At 43.0% G+C, this 18,184-nt stretch overlaps 2 protein-coding genes across 2 annotated transcripts in view; one reads left to right on the forward strand and one right to left on the reverse strand.

Moving 5' to 3' along the window:
* GCAT (glycine C-acetyltransferase) overlaps nt 1–10,598 on the forward strand; it is a 93,115-nt gene extending 82,517 nt beyond the window's left edge. Inside the window, exons 8-9 of the mRNA XM_073592569.1 lie at nt 2,730–2,851; nt 5,812–10,598. Coding sequence (XP_073448670.1) covers nt 2,730–2,851; nt 5,812–5,963 — 274 coding nt within the window. The 3' untranslated portion in view covers nt 5,964–10,598. The remainder of the gene's footprint in view (nt 1–2,729; nt 2,852–5,811) is intronic.
* LOC141103221 (noggin-like) lies at nt 10,340–11,655 on the reverse strand. Its single transcript, XM_073592570.1, has one exon. It carries the CDS (start codon nt 11,544–11,546, stop codon nt 10,794–10,796), a length of 753 nt encoding a protein of 250 aa, XP_073448671.1. The 5' UTR covers nt 11,547–11,655; the 3' UTR covers nt 10,340–10,793.
* Nucleotides 11,656–18,184: the final 6,529 nt, after the last annotated feature.

Consider the following 18,184-nt stretch of genomic DNA (forward strand, 5'->3'; position numbering starts at 1 on the left):
AGATCAGGGCACATTCCACAAGGGCTATTGGTGCTTCTTGGGCAGTGCATCACCGGGCCTCTATGGCTCAAATCTGCAAGGCCGCAACCTGGTCTTCAGTCCATACATTCACCAGATTCTATCAGGTGGATGTGAGAAGGCATGAGGATATCGCCTTTGGGCGTAGTGTGCTGCAGGCAGCGGTACAGGGTCCTCAGGTCTGATTGCACCCTACTTGGTCGTGGTTCCCCCCCCTCAGGTAGCATTGCTCTGGGACATCCCATCAGTAATTACTGTGGCTCTGTGTCCCGTGATGTTCGAGAAAGAAAATAGGATTTTTTAAAACAGCTTACCTGTAAAATCCTTTTCTTTCGAAGGACATCACGGGACACAGAGGTCCCGCCCCTCTTCTAATACACTATATTGCTTGGCTACAAAACTGAGGTATCCCTGCAAGGGGGAGGGATTATATAGGGGGTTGAACTTCCTGATAGGGTGTGCCAGTGTCCAATCACCAGTGATACCTATATAACCCATCAGTAATTACTGTGGCTCTGTGTCCCGTGATGTCCTTCGAAAGAAAAGGATTTTACAGGTAAGTTGTTTTAAAAAATCCTATTTTTATAACAGCTTACCTGTAAAATCCTTTTCTTGGAGTACATTATGGGACAGAGGTCCCACACCTCTTTTAGGGATTTAGATATATTGCTTTGCTACAAAAACTGAGGTACTTCTGGAAGAAGGAGGGGCTATATAGGGGTGTGAACTTCCTGTATTGGGTATACCAGTGTGCATCACCTGAAGGTGACCTATAACCCATTAAGTTATTACTTAGGCTCTGTGTCCCATGATGTACTCCAAGAAAATGATTTTACAGATAAGCTGTTATAAAAATCCTATTTTTAAAAAAAAAAAATGCTAACACACTGACAAAATCCAGCACTTGGCTGTATGCATGTCAGAACTCTCAATAAGCAGATCAAAAGATAGTCGATCTGAAGATACCTGTGGGTGATGTCAGCAAAGTGGCTCCTCCTCCCGTACTCAGTTCCCGCTGACAAAGTCCCACCCAGGACGTAACGCTCCTTCGCTTATTGAATTTGTACATGCATACAGCCAAGTGCTGGATTTTGTAAGTGTGTTTTTTAGCATCTTTTTCAGTAAAGGTGTTTGAAACAACAGTAAATGTGGCCACTCTCCTTTTTAACTTTTGCATATATTCGGGGAGTTCAATATCACGGAACAGCGGCATCCTTAACCAGTTATACCCCCTGTAGGGGACAGTGTGATTTGACTTGCCTGTTAGCTCAGTGGTAATTTGTTTTAAGGTGAGTGGCCACATTTACTTTTGGTGGCGGGACTGAACACCCTTGTGAACCTGGCTGCTTTATTTGTTACATGCATTATCCACTAATTATGACATTTTTGGGTATAGCCTCAAATAACAAAGCCTAAACCTAGGCATAAAATGAGTTCCATCATCCAGAAATGATATAGGGGGGAAAAAAGGGAGGGGATGGGAGTGTGAGGACAGTTGCTGAGACTGACCAAACATATACTGCGGCCCACAAGGTTTTGTGGTGGACTATCTTGGTACTGATACACAAAATACAAATCTTGGATAAGAATTAAATCATTTATTACATATAAGAAGACCTACATAGAACACATTAAAAAAGTTTTAAAAAAAACAGTAAACAAATACTCAAAGGTTTCCCCAAGAGATATCTGTTGATGGGGTTTCTCATAGATTAACCAGTCCTCTGCTAATTTTGCGGTGCGTAGACAGGTCTTTATTATATGTAATAAATTATTTAATTTTTATCCAAGATTTGTATTTTGTGTATTAGTACCGAGATACTCCAACCCACAAGGTTTTGTGGTGGACTATGTTTGGTCAGTCTCAGCAACTGTCCTCACGCTCCCATCCCCCCATTATCCACCAATTGATGGGCATCTTTGCTGTTTCTGGTTTCTGAGATAGACTTTTATATGGACATTTTAGAACTGTTATAATTTTGCCATTGTGCTGCCCTTTCCCTTCCTTTTTTTTTTAACATAGTGTTATAGGTATTGTGGAATATACCTTAAATGTTCAGCTTGCAATATGTATTGTTTGTTGGTTTTCAAATACCATTGTGTAAATTGTGCTCTCTGTGTTGTGTTTTTTTTTTTTTTTTTTTTTTTTTTTTTTTTTTTACGTGTATAAAAAAGCAGCTCTGGCTGCAGTATTTTTCCTTTGATCCAGAGCGGTCTCATTCAGCACCTCAACCCATTAATGCCTCGTGTTCCACTATTGGAAGGGTAGTGATGTGGGAGTTATTGATATTTCAAATTCTAAAAAATTCAACCTCGGGCATAAATTGGTTAATGCCACGGGATCTTGTTAGTCTTAAGTATTTACAAGGAAAAAAAAAAGCTTTCATGCTGGGGTTGGTTGTAATTGGGTCTGGGATGAGGATAGGAACCTAGAGCAAGGAAATGTCTGAGGTATATCTAATTATAATCTCACTTGAAAATGGCTAAGATACATCCTCCCTTTTTTTTTTTTTTTTTTTTTTTTTTTTTGACAAGACCATTGTAATGCTGGTGTTCACTTAGTATTTTTAAGACTTGGGGAAGAAGAACTGGCAGCCATCAGGGTTTACTAATTAATTTGAGGAGTTGTATGTATAGAACTTTGTTTGTTTATTTTGACAGCAAAACTGTTGTATAACTTTACATCTAAATAACCTGTAATGTGTTTATAGGTTTCGCAACAAGATGGCAGCTGCAGGTTTCACCATTTCTGGAAATGACCATCCCATTTGTCCTGTGATGCTTGGAGATGCCAGACTAGCTGCAGCTATGGCAGATGATATGTTAGAAAGAGGTATGGAGTAGCAGGTGTACGTGTGTCTTTGTTTTTTTTTTTTTTTTGTTTTTGTTTTTTTTTAAGAATCTGATACCTGAACAGTAGGAAAGGAAGAAAGCATGTCCCTTTTTAAAATGGATAAGAAACATGAGCTGCTAAAGGGTCCTTGTGTTTTTTTTTTTTTTTTAATTTATATATAAGCACCTGCCTCCAATTGGACCAATAAATGGTTGTTGCCTGAACTGGACAACAACATTGCCTGAATTAGGTCTTTGGTGTTCATGGTTCCGCTTCCAGAAAAATGTTGCAGCTGGGACGCTTTTATCTTTTATCCTTGCTTTACTAGGGGGGGTTATGGACCTGGAACAAATATGTACACGTCAGGTTTACATCTGATATGAATGCTTGTTGCATGTCAGTGACACACAAAGTAGTAAGTCGGCAGTGGCAAGTCCAATTTTTATCCTGACAGGTTCCTGTAGGTCTTTTCTGCAAGGAGAAAAATTAGACTGCCCTTATTGGCCTCCTTTGGAAAATGTTAGTTGCCTGGCTACTGTTGCCTGGCTACCCGGTTTTTAGATCAGTTGGGGAAAGTCTGAGAAAATTCAGAATATTTTCTGCATCTTTGCTCCAAGTCAGGGATTCAAATGATTCATACAAAAGCATCAGTGTGACAGCCAAACAACTAATGTTTTAAAAGGAAGGGTTGGAAACAGCAGCATTTGTTTGTCTTGTGACTGGTTTTCTCTACATACCAGGGCCAAACTGAGTGGTAAGCAGAAGAGGCGGGTGCTTCAGGAGCAGGGGGGCACCAAAAGTGCCTACAAACCCATGTTTCAATGTTTCCCATGTTTTAAAAACATCATGGTAGACATGGTAGACATGGTAAGTGGTTAAATTAAGCGCAAAGCTGCTGCTGCACGTGTGAGCTTGATACTGGCTGTAAGAGTTGGCAAAGTGCTTTCTGGTAATGGTGATTGCGCAGTTCTACCAGACTCTCAAAGAGGCGCTCCCCTGATCCCTCCTGCAACTAATAGCCCTGGAAGTGACTTGTATTACATCACTTCCTGGGTCACAGCTGTCATACCATGGCTAATGTAACCGAGCATGCAGCTATATCCCAGCATGTTCTGCACTAGTGGGCAGTGGAGACATTGGGGGTCCAGTAGACCTGCCCATGCTATCACACTGGGCTTTCAAACCCCCAATGGAATGGCAATAAAGTAACAAGATAAATAAAAACTGTATAATATAAATTTAAAAAAAATTAAAGCACTCTCGTCACCCCCGCATGCACCCCACTAAAAAAGAAAAAAGTTCAGTGTAGGGCAAGCATATGTATTTAATATGAGTTACGCCACACCTATATTGTCGCAAACAATGGTGTGATAGCAATAATTCTAGGACCACAATTCACAGTTAACTCTAAGCTGATAACCTGTAAAGACTTTTAAAGCTTTGTACAGTATTTATTTTTTTGATTTTCCACAGGCATGTGCAATTTTAAGACTTGCTGTGTATCTATTTATTTGATACAACTTAATATGTTGTCAAAAAATGCTTATTATAATGTGTTTTGTTTGCACTAAATTTAATTTTAGTGTATTTTGTTCTTGAAAATGTGTTTTGAGAACTGCACAAAAAACTTGTGACATAAAAATCTGCAACCACCACCATTTTATTGTACATGGTCTCTGCTTTCAGAAAATGATCTACTGCTGGCTGCAGGGATAGGAGAGCGCACTAGACATCAGCAATTATGCCTGAGAGAGGTGATGTCACCCAAAGGCTTACTATGGTCGATCTCTTGTCTGTACTCCCTCCTCTCCTCTGCAGTGGTGGCTGGCTGACACAGGAGAGCTGGATCATGTGACCGGACCAGAGTATGCTGAAAATAAAGTATACACCTTTTACCTACACAGGTTAGTCAGAATAGGTATTAGGAGGGGTGAGGGAGCATTTTTAGAGAATAGTTGGGTAATATCTGGCATTCCACTTTAACTTTTAATGATTATGAGCAATCCTTACTAAAGCTGCCATAAGCATTCGATGGAGTGCAAGCAAAGAGACCTTTCATCACTTGCCTACATGACTGAGCAAGCGATTATGACTTTAGAGATTGGTCTCAGCAGAGTGATGCATTGCAGTATGTTTCAGAATAGTTTTGGATGGGTTGACCTACGGTTTTGCTTTAAAGTCAGTCATGCAGAGAAAATAGTATCACAAGGCATCTAAAAAGACAGAGCAATGCACTTTAAATGCGTGCAATCACTGATGTGTCTTTAGTTGCATTAGTGAATGAGCCATGATTTTTCAGAAAAAAGCAGATCTGACAGTTCCTTTGTGAATGCTAAGCTGCTCTCTTGATTTAGCTAGTTACGCTCTTTAGGTCTTGGATTCTTCCACGGTCTCTCCATGTATATAGTCAATACAGTAACATTTGAAGGAATAAAGTGATTGTAAAGCTTCTTTTTTTTTTAACATGTTATACTTGCCTCCCCTGTGCAAGGGTTTTGCACAGAGTGGCACAGATCCTCCTTTTCTGGGGTCCCCCCACGGCCCTCCTGGTTCCTCCTCTTTTCGAGTGCCCCCACGGAGGGCCGCTTTCCATGGGGACACTCATGCAGGTGCGCTCCCAAGTCCTGCTGCGTCCATTGACACAGACAGTTGGACTTGGCCCTGCCCCCTGGCTCCCTTATCTCTGGATTTCTTTGACAGCAGCGGGAGCCAATGGCTCCCACTGCTATCAATCTATCCAATGAGGACCTATAGCTGCTGTGCTCGTCCCCATCGCTGGAACAATCGGGCTCAGGTAAGTAAAAGGGGGGGGGGGGTGCTGCAGCACAAAAGGTTTTTCACCTTAATATATACAATGCATTAAGGTGAAAACCCGTGAGGGTTTATAACCCCCTTTTTAATTATGCAGCATGCATGTACTCTCATGACATGTTTAATTTACCCCATCTTTCTTCTGCCAGGAATCTATGTAATTGGATTTAGCTACCCTGTGGTGCCCAAGGGTAAAGCTCGCATTCGAGTACAGATTTCAGCAGCTCATAGTGATGAAGATATTGACACCTGTGTACAGGCATTCACAGAAGTGGGCCGTAAACACAGCATAGTGCCATAAGACAGTGGAACTAACAGAGGACATGACTGGTCATAAAATCTCACTTGGAATTGCCTATCATGAATATGCTGCAACAGTGAAAGAAAAATAAGTTTGCCAGTTTGGATGTAATATCTGTAGCAATACACTTTATATCATAATGCAATTGTTACATAAAGGGTAACCAGATGGTGGTGGGTTGATTCACTATCCAGTTTCATATTTATAAAGATATAAAAATACAACCTTGACACTCCAGCTTTGGTGAAACTAAAAATCTCATCATGCCTCTGCCTGCCAGTCATGTACTTGGCTGTCAGCATTGCAATGTCTTGTGGGACTTGTAGTTTTACAATAGCTGTGCCAAGTTTGCCTACCCACCTTAGATCAATGCAAAGTATTTTTTTTTTTTTTTTTTTTATAAAATTTCATGCTACCCATCCAGTATATCAAGGTTCTCACTCACCTAGGATCAACAGTCTCATGCACTACAACACATATCTTGCGCTGTTCAAGCTGCAGCCATGCCTACAGCCTGCTTTGTTCAAGGACTAATGCCGCGTACACACGAGCGGACTTTACGGCGGACTTTGCCCGGCGGACTGGATTTCGTCGGACAATTCGATGTGTGTGGGCTCCAGCGGACTTTGTTTTCTCAAAAGTTGGACGGACTTAGATTTTAAACTTGTTTAAAATTTATCCGTTGAAATCGAGTCCGGTCGAAAAGTCCGCTCGTCTGTATGCTAGTTCGACGGACAAAAAGGCACGCTAGGGCAGCTATTGGCTACTGGCTATGAACTTCCTTGTTTTAGTCCGGTCGTACGTCATCACGTACGAATTCGACGGACTTTGGTGGATTGTGTGTAGGCAAGTCCGTTCATTCACAAAGTCCGTCGGAAAGTACGTTGAAAAATCCGCCGGGCAAAGTCCGCCGTAAAGTCCGACCGTGTGTACGCGGCATAAGAGGTACTTTTGTATTCTTCTGAGGCACAATTCTGAGGGAGGAGTGCTAAAACTTTTGTATGCAATCTAGTTTTATTCTCTTGGTGGGATGTTTGCGCTAGCTGCTCCTGAGCGGGGACAACATGTAGATCATTCTTAGTTCCCATGCACAAATGGTGTTAGAATAAATGAGCTGCAAAGCCACTACCAATGGCAGGAAAAAGAGGCTGTGAAAACGCGCTTTTAGTAGCTTTTTGTATTGGTGTTAATGCACGTTTTAGCTTTTAGCAGCATTTCTCTGCCTCTATTCAAAATCAATGGTTCCCTATGACAGCCGTCTTAAAGGAACACTAAAGATACATTTTTTTTTTTTTTTTTTAAATGACAAACCTGTTATACTTACCTCCACTGTGCAGCTCGTTTTGCACAGAGTGGCCCCGAACCTGGTCTTCTGGGGTCCCTCGGCGGCTGTTTCAGCTCCTCCCCGCAAGAATTAATTACCTTCATGCGAGCTCCCTCGCATGGTGGTGAGTTCTTGCGGGCGCGCTCCCGTGATACAGCTGGCGGCCATAGCCGCTCACTGTATCACTCGGCCCCACCCCCCGGCATCATTGGATGTGATTGACAGCAGCGCGAGCCAATGGCTGCGCTGCTTTCAATCCATCCACTCTAGCCAATCAGCGGGCAGGCTGATCAACGAAGAGGATGTTGGGGGCGAGCGCGGGACTTTCAAGGGCTCAGATAAGTAAAATGGGGGGGGGGGGGGGTCTTATTGTCAGATGTTTTTTCACCTTAATGCATAGAATACATTAAGCTGAAAAAATTTTTACCTTTACAACCCCTTTTAATTGATCCAGCTTTTAGCCCAAAAGACTCAGAACAATTATTTGCCTACCCACCCATCTGCGTCGGAGCCGAGATACACATACCCGAGTGTTCTCGGCTTTTTTCGGCCGCTCACAGTCACGCCCAGTCCCGCCCTATGATGGACATAACACAGGTCCAGGGGCGGGACTGGGCGTGACGGCGGCGCCGAAAAAAGCCGAGAACACTTGGGTATGTGTATCTCGGCTCCGACGAATCCCTGCAGTCTCAGCGCCATATTTGAATCTATCCATGGCTGTGTATGTCGGCGGCAATTGCCGCGATCACTCCGATGACACAAAATCGGCGGGGATCGGCCTATAACGCACACCCACGATTTTCCCATGATTTTCAGGGGAAAAAAGTGCATGTTATATGCCGATAAATACGGTATATTGTACAGTAAAATCTTGGATTTGGGAGTAACTTGGTCTGCGATTGTTTTGCAAGACGAGTAATTTTTTTTATAAACTTGATAAACCTGCGAGGTCTTACAATACGAGTAGCGTCGTGTCACAGCTGGGTATAAAAGAGAAGAGAAATCCCATTTTAGTCAATGAGAGCTTTCTTATTAGCACTACTGAAGTTGCTCTGACGTTAGAAAAGTTTCCTGTACTACTTCAAGGTGATTTATGCCCATAGACTGTAAGGAGGGCTTGTGGAAAAAAAAAATGCTTATGCTCAAAAAAGCTCAAGAAAATGTGCAAAAGAGCATAAAAAAAGATTCTTCAAGGTAAAAAAAAAAGCTCAAATGCTTTTTTTTTTTTTTTTTTTTTTTTTTTTGAGCTGCAGTGTGCATGAGCCTTAAGTCAGATCCTTATATTAATTGGAATGAATTATGCTTGCAATCCAAGGTTTTACTGTATATGCAGAAAGCAACTTTTCCAAAGTCTTGGTCTACATAAAGATTCAAACAAGGAAGATGCCGCTCCAGGCGAGCAATCAATACAGTTCGAATGCGCTGGATGCAAGCCACGGTTCGCCACCGAAGATCAATAGGAAGAAAAGAACGGCTGTACACCACAGGAACGTTTCAACGATTTTATTACAAAAAATAGCTATAAACGGTCAGCAAAGACAGAGTGTCCGAACCCAGAAGTTGATGCGTGCGTTTCACACTGACCTCAGTGCTTAAAGAAGCGCTGAGGTCAGTGTAAAATGCACACGTCACCTCCTGGGTTCGGATACTCTGTCTTTGTTGGCTGTCTACAAAAATAAAATCGTTGGAATGTTCCTGTGGTGTGCAGCCGTTCTTTTCTTCCTACATAAAAAAAGCCAAGCCCATTGCCACCTCACATAACAATGCCCAGATCTGCTGAAAAGCAGCCCAAGCACTGAACAGTATTTTGTAGCATGGGGAAAATATGTACCTAAACTTTATTACTTGGAAGTGGTTTAACTGCCAGTGATTCTGGACAGCATTAAGGTGAAAACATTCACAAATATATTAAAATATTAATTTTAGGTTTTTACCTGAAACACGAAGATATTACTATAGAGTGGTCGACTAGCCCCCTGCACCAAAAGTATCTGGCTGACGATCTCCTCTAATGAGGTTAAGGGAGAAATGTATGAAGTTTTCATACCAATCTCATAGACTTCATGAATAGGACTGTTTTTCCAAGAAACACTATGATGATGCACAAAGTATAGTAACTTATTATCTGATATGTTTACTGGTTACAGTCGTGAAAATTAGTTGGTTTAGGTATAAAAGTATAACTAAAGGCAAAACTTTTTAGTTTTGGAAAGAGTGGGTTTGGATTAGAACACCTGTCAGGTTTTATTGCTACCTCTGCAACCCGTTAGGATGATTCATCCTCTCTATTTGTCCTGCTTTACGGTTATCGTCAAAAGTGAAGGTAAGAGAACCTCACAAATGTTGGGTTGTCCCCAGAACAATAACAAGGGTAAGTCTTCCAATGAGGACATTTGACCTGGGGGACCTCAATGAATTCCCCTTAATTTGCAGGGCTTTCCTCCCACTTCCCATTTTGTCTTTTGGCTTCCCATTTTGGCTATGGGACAGGAAGTGAAGGGAAATCACCCAAATAGGACAAAAAAAAAAACGGGTTGTAATCCTTCCTTACTCTATCCAATGTTTTTAAAAAAAAAAAAAAAAAAATGTCTCTAGTACGTACTTTAATTCACTTTGCACATTGTACTTTGCATCAGTTCAATGAGTAAATGCGGTTGGGTTCATATAATACATGAATAGGTTAAATTTTGATTTTTCATTTTTTTTTTTTTTAAACTTGTCCTGGTCTGTCCTCAATAAAATAAATCTATGCTCTTATCTTTTTTTGTATGTCTTGTATGAAAAGCCTGAAAAATATTTAAGACAAATAATGGATGGGAAATATACAATAACGTTTCTATATACTGCGCATATTATAACTGAGTTATCAGTAGTCCATTTTGGTGTAGTACAGTAAGTATAGCAGGTCAAAAATATAATTGTTCAACACACATAAACACAACTTCCTTTAAATGTTTGTCGTATTAATGCATTTTTCTCTAATAATTTTTAGACAAATAATGACAAAATAAAACTGTATTTATTAAAATAACTAAAAAAGATTTTGTAAGGTAATATTGGTAAACCACGGCATCCCCTGCTAGGGGTAAAATGCACACACTCTTAGTGTTTCCATGTAAAGGTTGCTGTACCCTGTTTACTGTCAGCTGTGTTTGGGTTACCCTGTGACCTTCACTCTTCTCCTAGACAAGCTGTCTCCTGCTTGTTTTGTGCTCTTAGTGATCAAATTAACCCCACATCACAAATTTCCTTCCCAGCTTGAATTTTTAACTTTTAATTGGCAAAAGGTGAATAAAACATCATTTATAAAATACATGCTTTTTTTTTTCTATAGAAAGTGTGTCTATTGTAAAATAAAAATAGACATGAAAAATGTAAATGTTATATTGAAGGAAGCTTTATATTTTGCAGTGGTATGTAGAGAGGGGTAATGACATTTGTAAAAAAAAAAAAAAAAAAAAAAAATGAAGATGTTAATATGCTAATTTCATCTCGGCCATATATCTTCACCTGCACGTACACTTACAGGCAGCCACTACTGGATAAGGTACCTGCCTCCACATGCAGTTCTGAGATGTCCATCCTTTGCCAGCATCTTGTATCCAGCAGTGCCAGGCTAGCAATTTAATTTGAGTGAGCTGGGCCTGACGGCAAGACATTCCAGGGGGCCAGGAGCATGCGGCATTGCTTTCATCGCAGGTAGTGTGTCGCACCCACCGAGGCCAGAAAACAGGGCCCAGATCCACCCATGTAGACATTAGCTGGCAGCTTGCTTTCTGTACCAGCCACTGACGTAGTTCATTCAGCAAGGCCTGGCTACTATTTGCAGACAGTTCTGCTGGCAGTCTGAAAGCACCAAAGTCAATGTATTGTGCCTCTTGGGTAAGCTTCTTTCGGTAACGACTGGCTCCCTCGAAAAGGTCCTGGCTAAATGGTGACAGATGGTTGTTGGTATCGTTGTGTACTGGTTTCTCCACAGACATCCAGAATGGGTTAAAGGAGGACCCCAGAAGCCGAAGTAGACGGGGCACGCGAAGGTGCTTTGGTTTTGGAGAATAGTGATAATCCAGTGGTGACAAGGACAGACTGTAAGGACGGGTACCAGAGGAAAGTCTCTGCCGCAAAGCAGCCACATCGGGGTCCGCTTGTTTATCGTCAAAGCGTTTGAAGTCTGCTGTCTGATTGGATATTGCTGAGACCCAGGATATCACAAGAATCATCAAGCAGCTGATAAATATGTACCTTTGAAGCAATCCCATTTGATAGATCGGCTTTTTAATGTAAGCTGTTTCTTCCAAGAAGTATTAGAGGACTTTCTGCTCTCAAGCAGTGCTGCTCAGTGTCTCCTGCCTGTCCTCACTCCAGTGTATCTCTGTTCATTTGTCTCTTGCAGTATGTCATTGACTTCTGGCCCTGCCTTCTGTATTATTTTTTTAACCATTGCATAGTTTATAAGTACTGCTATTCTGGCCTGTCTTCCCTCTTACCCTTACTATTGTTAAATCTAAAATGTAGGACAATGTTGATTCCATACAAAATACACTCAGGGACGGGCAAGTATATTAACATGCAAGTCACCAGCTTATAACTGCTAATTAAACTTATAAGGCTGCATTCACACTATAGTGTTTCGCAATCATGCACAAAATTTTTGATTTTGCACGGGTTTAGACAACATACAAAAATGCATCTTGCACTTGTGCCATTCATTGCTAATGCCACCCTAAACATGGCAAAACAGACGTGCAGCTTTCGTGTGAAAGAAAAAGCTACAAATGGTAAAGGTATGGTTAAAAAAAAACACTTGAAACTCAAAAAGGTACATGAGCTACTTTGCAGCGTTTGTTGCGCATAGAGCAGCCCATTGAAATGAATGGGCTGCCCTATTCGTGTAGCGTGATAACAAGCATGTGCGCACAATCATAAAAACGCTATAGTAAGCATGCAGCTTTAAAATGTAAGTAAAGGCTAACTATTAATGTATGTGCACTTACCTTTATTTTTTTTTTTAATTCATTTTATTCAAAAGATTTTAAAGCTTATATGCACATAGAGTAAGGTGCAGCGTTGTTTGCCCAAATAGAATACAAACCATTCCTCTTGCGATAGTTATTTACACAAAATAGATTTACTCGTATACATCCACCAAAATTAAAAAAAAAAAAAAATGTACTACAATACACCTCCCACTTTTGTGTTATGAATTCTTGTGGCAAATGAAAATAAGTTTTTTTTGTTTGTTTTTGTTTTTTAAAGTAATCTTTATTTACATTTGCAAATGTAATTACCATACTAAAACTGAAAGCAAAAATAGGAAATCAAGAATAAGAAAAAGTCCATGTGGGCAATGATCATAGCATGCTTAGCACGGGAGTCGGTATGCCTGTCTGCTGTTCACAACGAAGAGCAGAAGAATACAACATAACGGTATCATTGCAGATGAAATAGAACAATAATTATCCACTCAAATCTGTGTGTACAGTTCCCAGGGCAGGTGTCACGAACAGGTGTGACCAGCACCATGTGATCTGTGACAGAGGACACCAAAAAGTATATAAGTGAAAATATAATAATTTATTAAAGTGAGTAATATAGTGCAACCAACTCCAATATGATACAGTGCAATAACCAACCATAGACAGAGACCCACAAATAACAGACAGATAAGTACAATAAATGGGAAATACCAGGATCATAAACGTAAGCCAGGCCAGGGTCATACACAGCAGATCAGCAGGGGATGTTCCAGAGACATAAACGTAAGCCAGGCCAAGGTCATACACAGGGAGATCAGCAGATGGGGTATGGAACACAGGACAGGGAGAGGATGGATGGGTCAGACTGCAGGCAGGGATGCAAAGTAACAGGTGGGACAGGATAGGGATCTGGACAGGGAGACAGGGTCAGGTTCAGGGCACTAGCAGGTCAGGAGGCAATGAAGAAACCAAGGCAAACATGTGCGTGCTTGCTGGGTATTTATAGGCCTGTGATTGGCCTCAAGTGACACCTGATTGTAGGAGGTACTGTCTGCTCCACACTGCCAGGATCCATCCGCTGGTGGACGCCAGTACTGCGGCCCAAAGATGACAAAACATTAACAGGGAAAAGCTCTCCTGACAGTTCCAAACTGCCAGGAGACACCTGCTGGTGGACCTCAGTACTGCATGCCAAATAACAGATATTGCCAGCGAATGGAACATTTCCTGACAGTACCCCCCCTCAAAGGAGCAGCCTCCGGACGCTCCAACTGGTTGTAATTGTCCATAGTCTATGGCATAAAGCAGAACAACAGGTGTTGGCACAACAGGCTGAACGACGGGTGCATCAGACTGGACAGTAGTCACTGGAGCGTCAGACTGGAACATGGACACTGGGATGTCAGGCTGAGCAGCAGGCACTGGGACCTCAAACTGGACAGCGGCACAGGCATTGGTACAACAGGCTGGGCAGCGGACAGGAGCACCTCAGGCTGGGCAGCAGACGGTGGCACCTCAGGCTGGGCAGCAGACAGTGGCACATCAAGCTGGGCAGCAGACGCGGGCACATCAAGCTGGGCAGCAGACGCGGGCACTTCAAGCACAACAGGCTGAACAACGGGTGCATCAGACTGGGCAGTAGTCACTGGAGCATCAGACTGGAACATGGACACTGGGATGTCAGGCTGAGCAGCAGGCACTGGGACCTCAAACTGGACAGCGGGCACAGGCATTGGTACAACAGGCTGGGCAGCGGACAGGAGCACCTCAGGCTGTGCAGCAGACGGTGGCTCCTCAGGCTGGGCAGCAGAATGTGGCACATCAAGCTGGGCAGCAGACGCGGGCACTTCAAGCACAACAGGCTGAACGACGGGTGCATCAGACTGGGCAGTAGTCACTGGAGCGTCAGACTGGAACATGGACACCAAGCAGACGCGGGCACTTCAAGCTGGGCAGCAGACGCGGGCACTTCAAGCACAACAGGCTGAAGGACGGGTGCATCAGACTGGGCAGTAGTCACTGGAGTGTCAGACTGGAACATGGACACCAAGCAGATGTGGGCACTTCAAGCTGGGCAGCAGACGCGGGCACTTCAAGCTAGGCAGCGGGCTCATCAGGCTGGGCAGCGGGCTCATCAACCTGGAGAGCAGGCACTGGTACTTCTGGCTGAAACACTGGCACCTCAGGCTGGAACACTGGCACCTCAGGCTGGAACACTGGCACCGAGACATCAGGCTGGAGGGCAGGCACCAAGACGTCAAGCTGGAGGGCAGGCACCGAGACGTCAGGCTGGAAGGCAGGCACCGAGACGTCAGGCTGGAAGGCAGGCACGGAGACATCAGGCTGGAAGGCAGGCACGGAGACATCAGGCTGGAAGGCAGGCACTGGGATGTCAGACTGGGTTAGATTAGCTGGTGCGGAGGCAGGTTGGGTTACTGGCAGGATCGTCTTGGTTGGAAAAAACTTTCGTTTTTTCTTTGGCTTAGCCACTGAAGCTCTGTAGGTGAGGGGTGCAGTAGACTGGAAAGGAGGATTGGGATATGGCAGAGAAAAGGTAACAGTAGCTGGAGGAAGTTCCTGTGGGTTTGTGGGCAGCTGAGAAGAGGCAGGTGGGTTGAATGCAGGATAGGTGCAGCGGGTAGAGACAGGGTATTGATATTTGGTGGGAAGCAGGATATATTGGGCTGAAACGGAGGTTGCCATGGGTGAAGGGGAAAAAGACTCCTGGGCAGGCATGTGTCTAATAGCAGGTCTGGGTTGTGAAGAGCTGACCGAGGCTGGATATAATAAGTCTGGCCATGCCTGTAACACAGGTTGAACAAACGTGGGTTCACATACTGCCTGTCTAACCAGGGACTGCACCGAATCTATACAATCCACTAGCACCTGTTTAGGACAAGCTGAATAATGCTCCAGAAAGTATACAGCATCATCCTCCAACAGCCACACCAGAGACTCCACCTGATCACTACTGAAGGGGGGAGAAAAATTATCACTTCCTTTAGGACTGCTAGACAGGGCTAGCTCAGCACACACCTGTATCAAGGGCTGAACGTTTTCAAACAGTAATCTACCCTGATCAACCAGAGATTGGGCCAGATGGATACACTCCAGGAGCTGATCCCTGGCCCACTCTTTCAATACCAGACGACAGTAGTTGTTATCCTCCAACACCAGTGAGTCAAGGAGAACAACTGTTTCTGATTGCATTTTAGTAGCAGTAACAGCACTACAATGGTTCCTCTGTGCAGTCACTTCTGGTGAGAGATGGCCTTGGTTTACTGTCACGAACAGGTGTGACCAGAACCGTGTGATCTGTGACAGAGGACACCAAAACGTATATAAGTGAAAATATAATAATTAATTAAAGTGAGTGAGTAATATAGTGCAACCAACTCCAATATGATACAGTGCAATAACCAACCACAGATAGAGACCCACAAATAACAACAGACAGATAAGTACAATAAATGGGAAATACCAGGATCATAAACAATAGCCAGGCCAGGGTCATACACAGCAGATCAGCAGGGGATGTTCCTGAGACATAAACGTAAGCCAGGCCAAGGTCATACACAGGGAGATCAGCAGATGGGGTATGGAACACAGGACAGGGAGAGGATGGATGGGTCAGACTGCAGGCAGGGATGCAAGGTAACAGGTGGGACAGGATAGGGATCTGGACAGGGAGACAGGGTCAGGTTCAGGGCACTAGCAGGTCAGGAGGCAAAGAAGAAACCAAGGCAAACATGTGAGTGCTTGCCGGGTATTTATAGGCCTGTGATTGGCCTCAAGTGACACCTGATTGTAGGAGGTACTGTCTGCTCCACACTGCCAGGATCCATCCGCTGGTGGACGCCAGTACTGCGGCCCAAAGATGACATAACATTAACAGGGAAAAGCTCTCCTGACAGTTCCAAACTGCCAGGAGACACCTGCTGGTGGACCTCAGTACTGCATGCCAAATAACAGATATTACCAGCGGATGGAACATTTCCTGACAGCAGGTGGCAGTTTAGTGCCCATGGCTAGAACACAAAACCAAGCAATGAGGCATAAAGTGTGTGTGTGTGTGTGTGTGTGTGTGTGTGGGGGGGGGGGGGGGGGGGTAGAGGGGGAGGAAATAAGGAAGGGGGAGAAGGGTAACAAGGAGTGCACTCCAACATGAATCAACCCCAGCTGTCTATTGAGAAACCCTGTAGATCAGGGCGGCACTGACCTAATAATCGTCAAGAAATTAAACTGGAGTAACTGATAAACAATGAAACTAACCTCAACATTTACAATTATGCAGAAGAATAAGCCTCTTCCAGAGATGAGATATAGGTCTAAAATCTCATATTAACATCCCAAAGCTCATACGTTAGCAAATAGGCCTGAGGGCTCTCAAGATCCTCAACTATGTTGGAAGGAGAGAGGGCTCTGGCAGGGCAGCTTGAGATCCCAGTGGGGAATTAGTAGTGTAATTGATCCAGGTGGCCCATACACTGTAAAATTAAACAAGACAACCCTTGCTGTCGCCATCCACTCCTCCGCAGCCATAATGGTATTCACAAGACTAATCCATTCAGTTTGATCCGGACTGTGAGCCTTCTTTCAATAGCTAGGAATCAGTCGTCTCGGCGCATTTAAGAGATGAGGCAGGACCAACCTGTGGTAATGGCTGAGAGGAATGGAGGGCACATGAAGCAAGAGCTCAAATGGAGAATCGGGTATTTCTATATCCAAAATAACTTTGATTTGAGCCCTAACGTCTTGCTAAAAGAGTTGAAGCTTGGGGCATTCCCACTAAATGTGCAGGAAAGTGCTTTGATGCCCACACTCCCTCCAGCAAGCATCTGATCGAGCTGGGTATATCTTGGGAAGTTTAGTAGGGACAATAAATGACATATAAACCCATAATGAATGTGACAATCAGTATGATGGGCCACTTATACTATAATGATATAAGTCCACATATATTCAGAAAAAGTAGTGTTCCTTGATGAGTGACATAAAATGGCATTGTGTCCCCATATAGATGGGTGCAATATAATCAATGAAAGGAAATCCTCCTCGTGATGATAACAGATCACACTGACAAAGTGAATATCCGCCACCACATGAATAACATGCTTACCAGCTTGCACAAGCTGAATTGCTTGTGGCTAATACCCAGCCAAGGCCTTTTCCTCACAGAATATCAAAGAGATGACAATCTGACCAGATGAGCTTTCACTGCACATTAGGAACTCGAATCGTACATTGGAAAACCGTACATTCTATTTGGGTTAAACATTGATGTCATTGCTTTTGACAATGCTTAATGTTATACAGTGGTACCAGTGTTTGTGAACTTGATCTGGGCCTCATTTACTCCTACCAATATAGAAACAAATGTTTTTGCTGCCATTCTTGGCAACGTATAGGTGGGCATACTATTTAACCATCATGACCAATTACACCACATAGAGATCACCTCATTATGCCATTCTTGTATTATTTTTGTAGTGTATATATATATATATATGTATATATATATATATATATATATATATATTTATATTTATATTTATTTATTTATTTCAGGTACTTATATAGCGCCGTCAATTTACGCAGCGCTTTACATATATATTATACATTCACATCAGTCCCTATACCCTCAAGGAGCTTACAATCTAAGGTCCCTAACTCACATTCATACCTATACTAGGGCCAATTTAGACAGGATCCAATTAACCTACCAGCATGTCTTTGGCGTGTGGGAGGAAACCGGAGTACCCGGAGGAAACCCACGCAGGCACAGGGAGAACATGCAAACTCCAGGCAAGTAGTGTCGTGGTCGGGATTCGAACATATATATATATATATATATATATATATATATATATATATATATATATACACTTCCCTTTGACATGGATGTTATGCATCCATTTTTT

The sequence above is a fragment of the Aquarana catesbeiana genome, linkage group LG07 (assembly GCF_042186555.1).
Source record: "Aquarana catesbeiana isolate 2022-GZ linkage group LG07, ASM4218655v1, whole genome shotgun sequence".
Taxonomy (NCBI): Eukaryota; Metazoa; Chordata; class Amphibia; order Anura; family Ranidae; genus Aquarana; species Aquarana catesbeiana.

Bases quoted from the DNA above. Each gene is read 5' to 3' on its own strand.
- LOC141103221 (XM_073592570.1), bottom strand. From the start codon at position 11,546: ATGGGATTGCTTCAAAGGTACATATTTATCAGCTGCTTGATGATTCTT.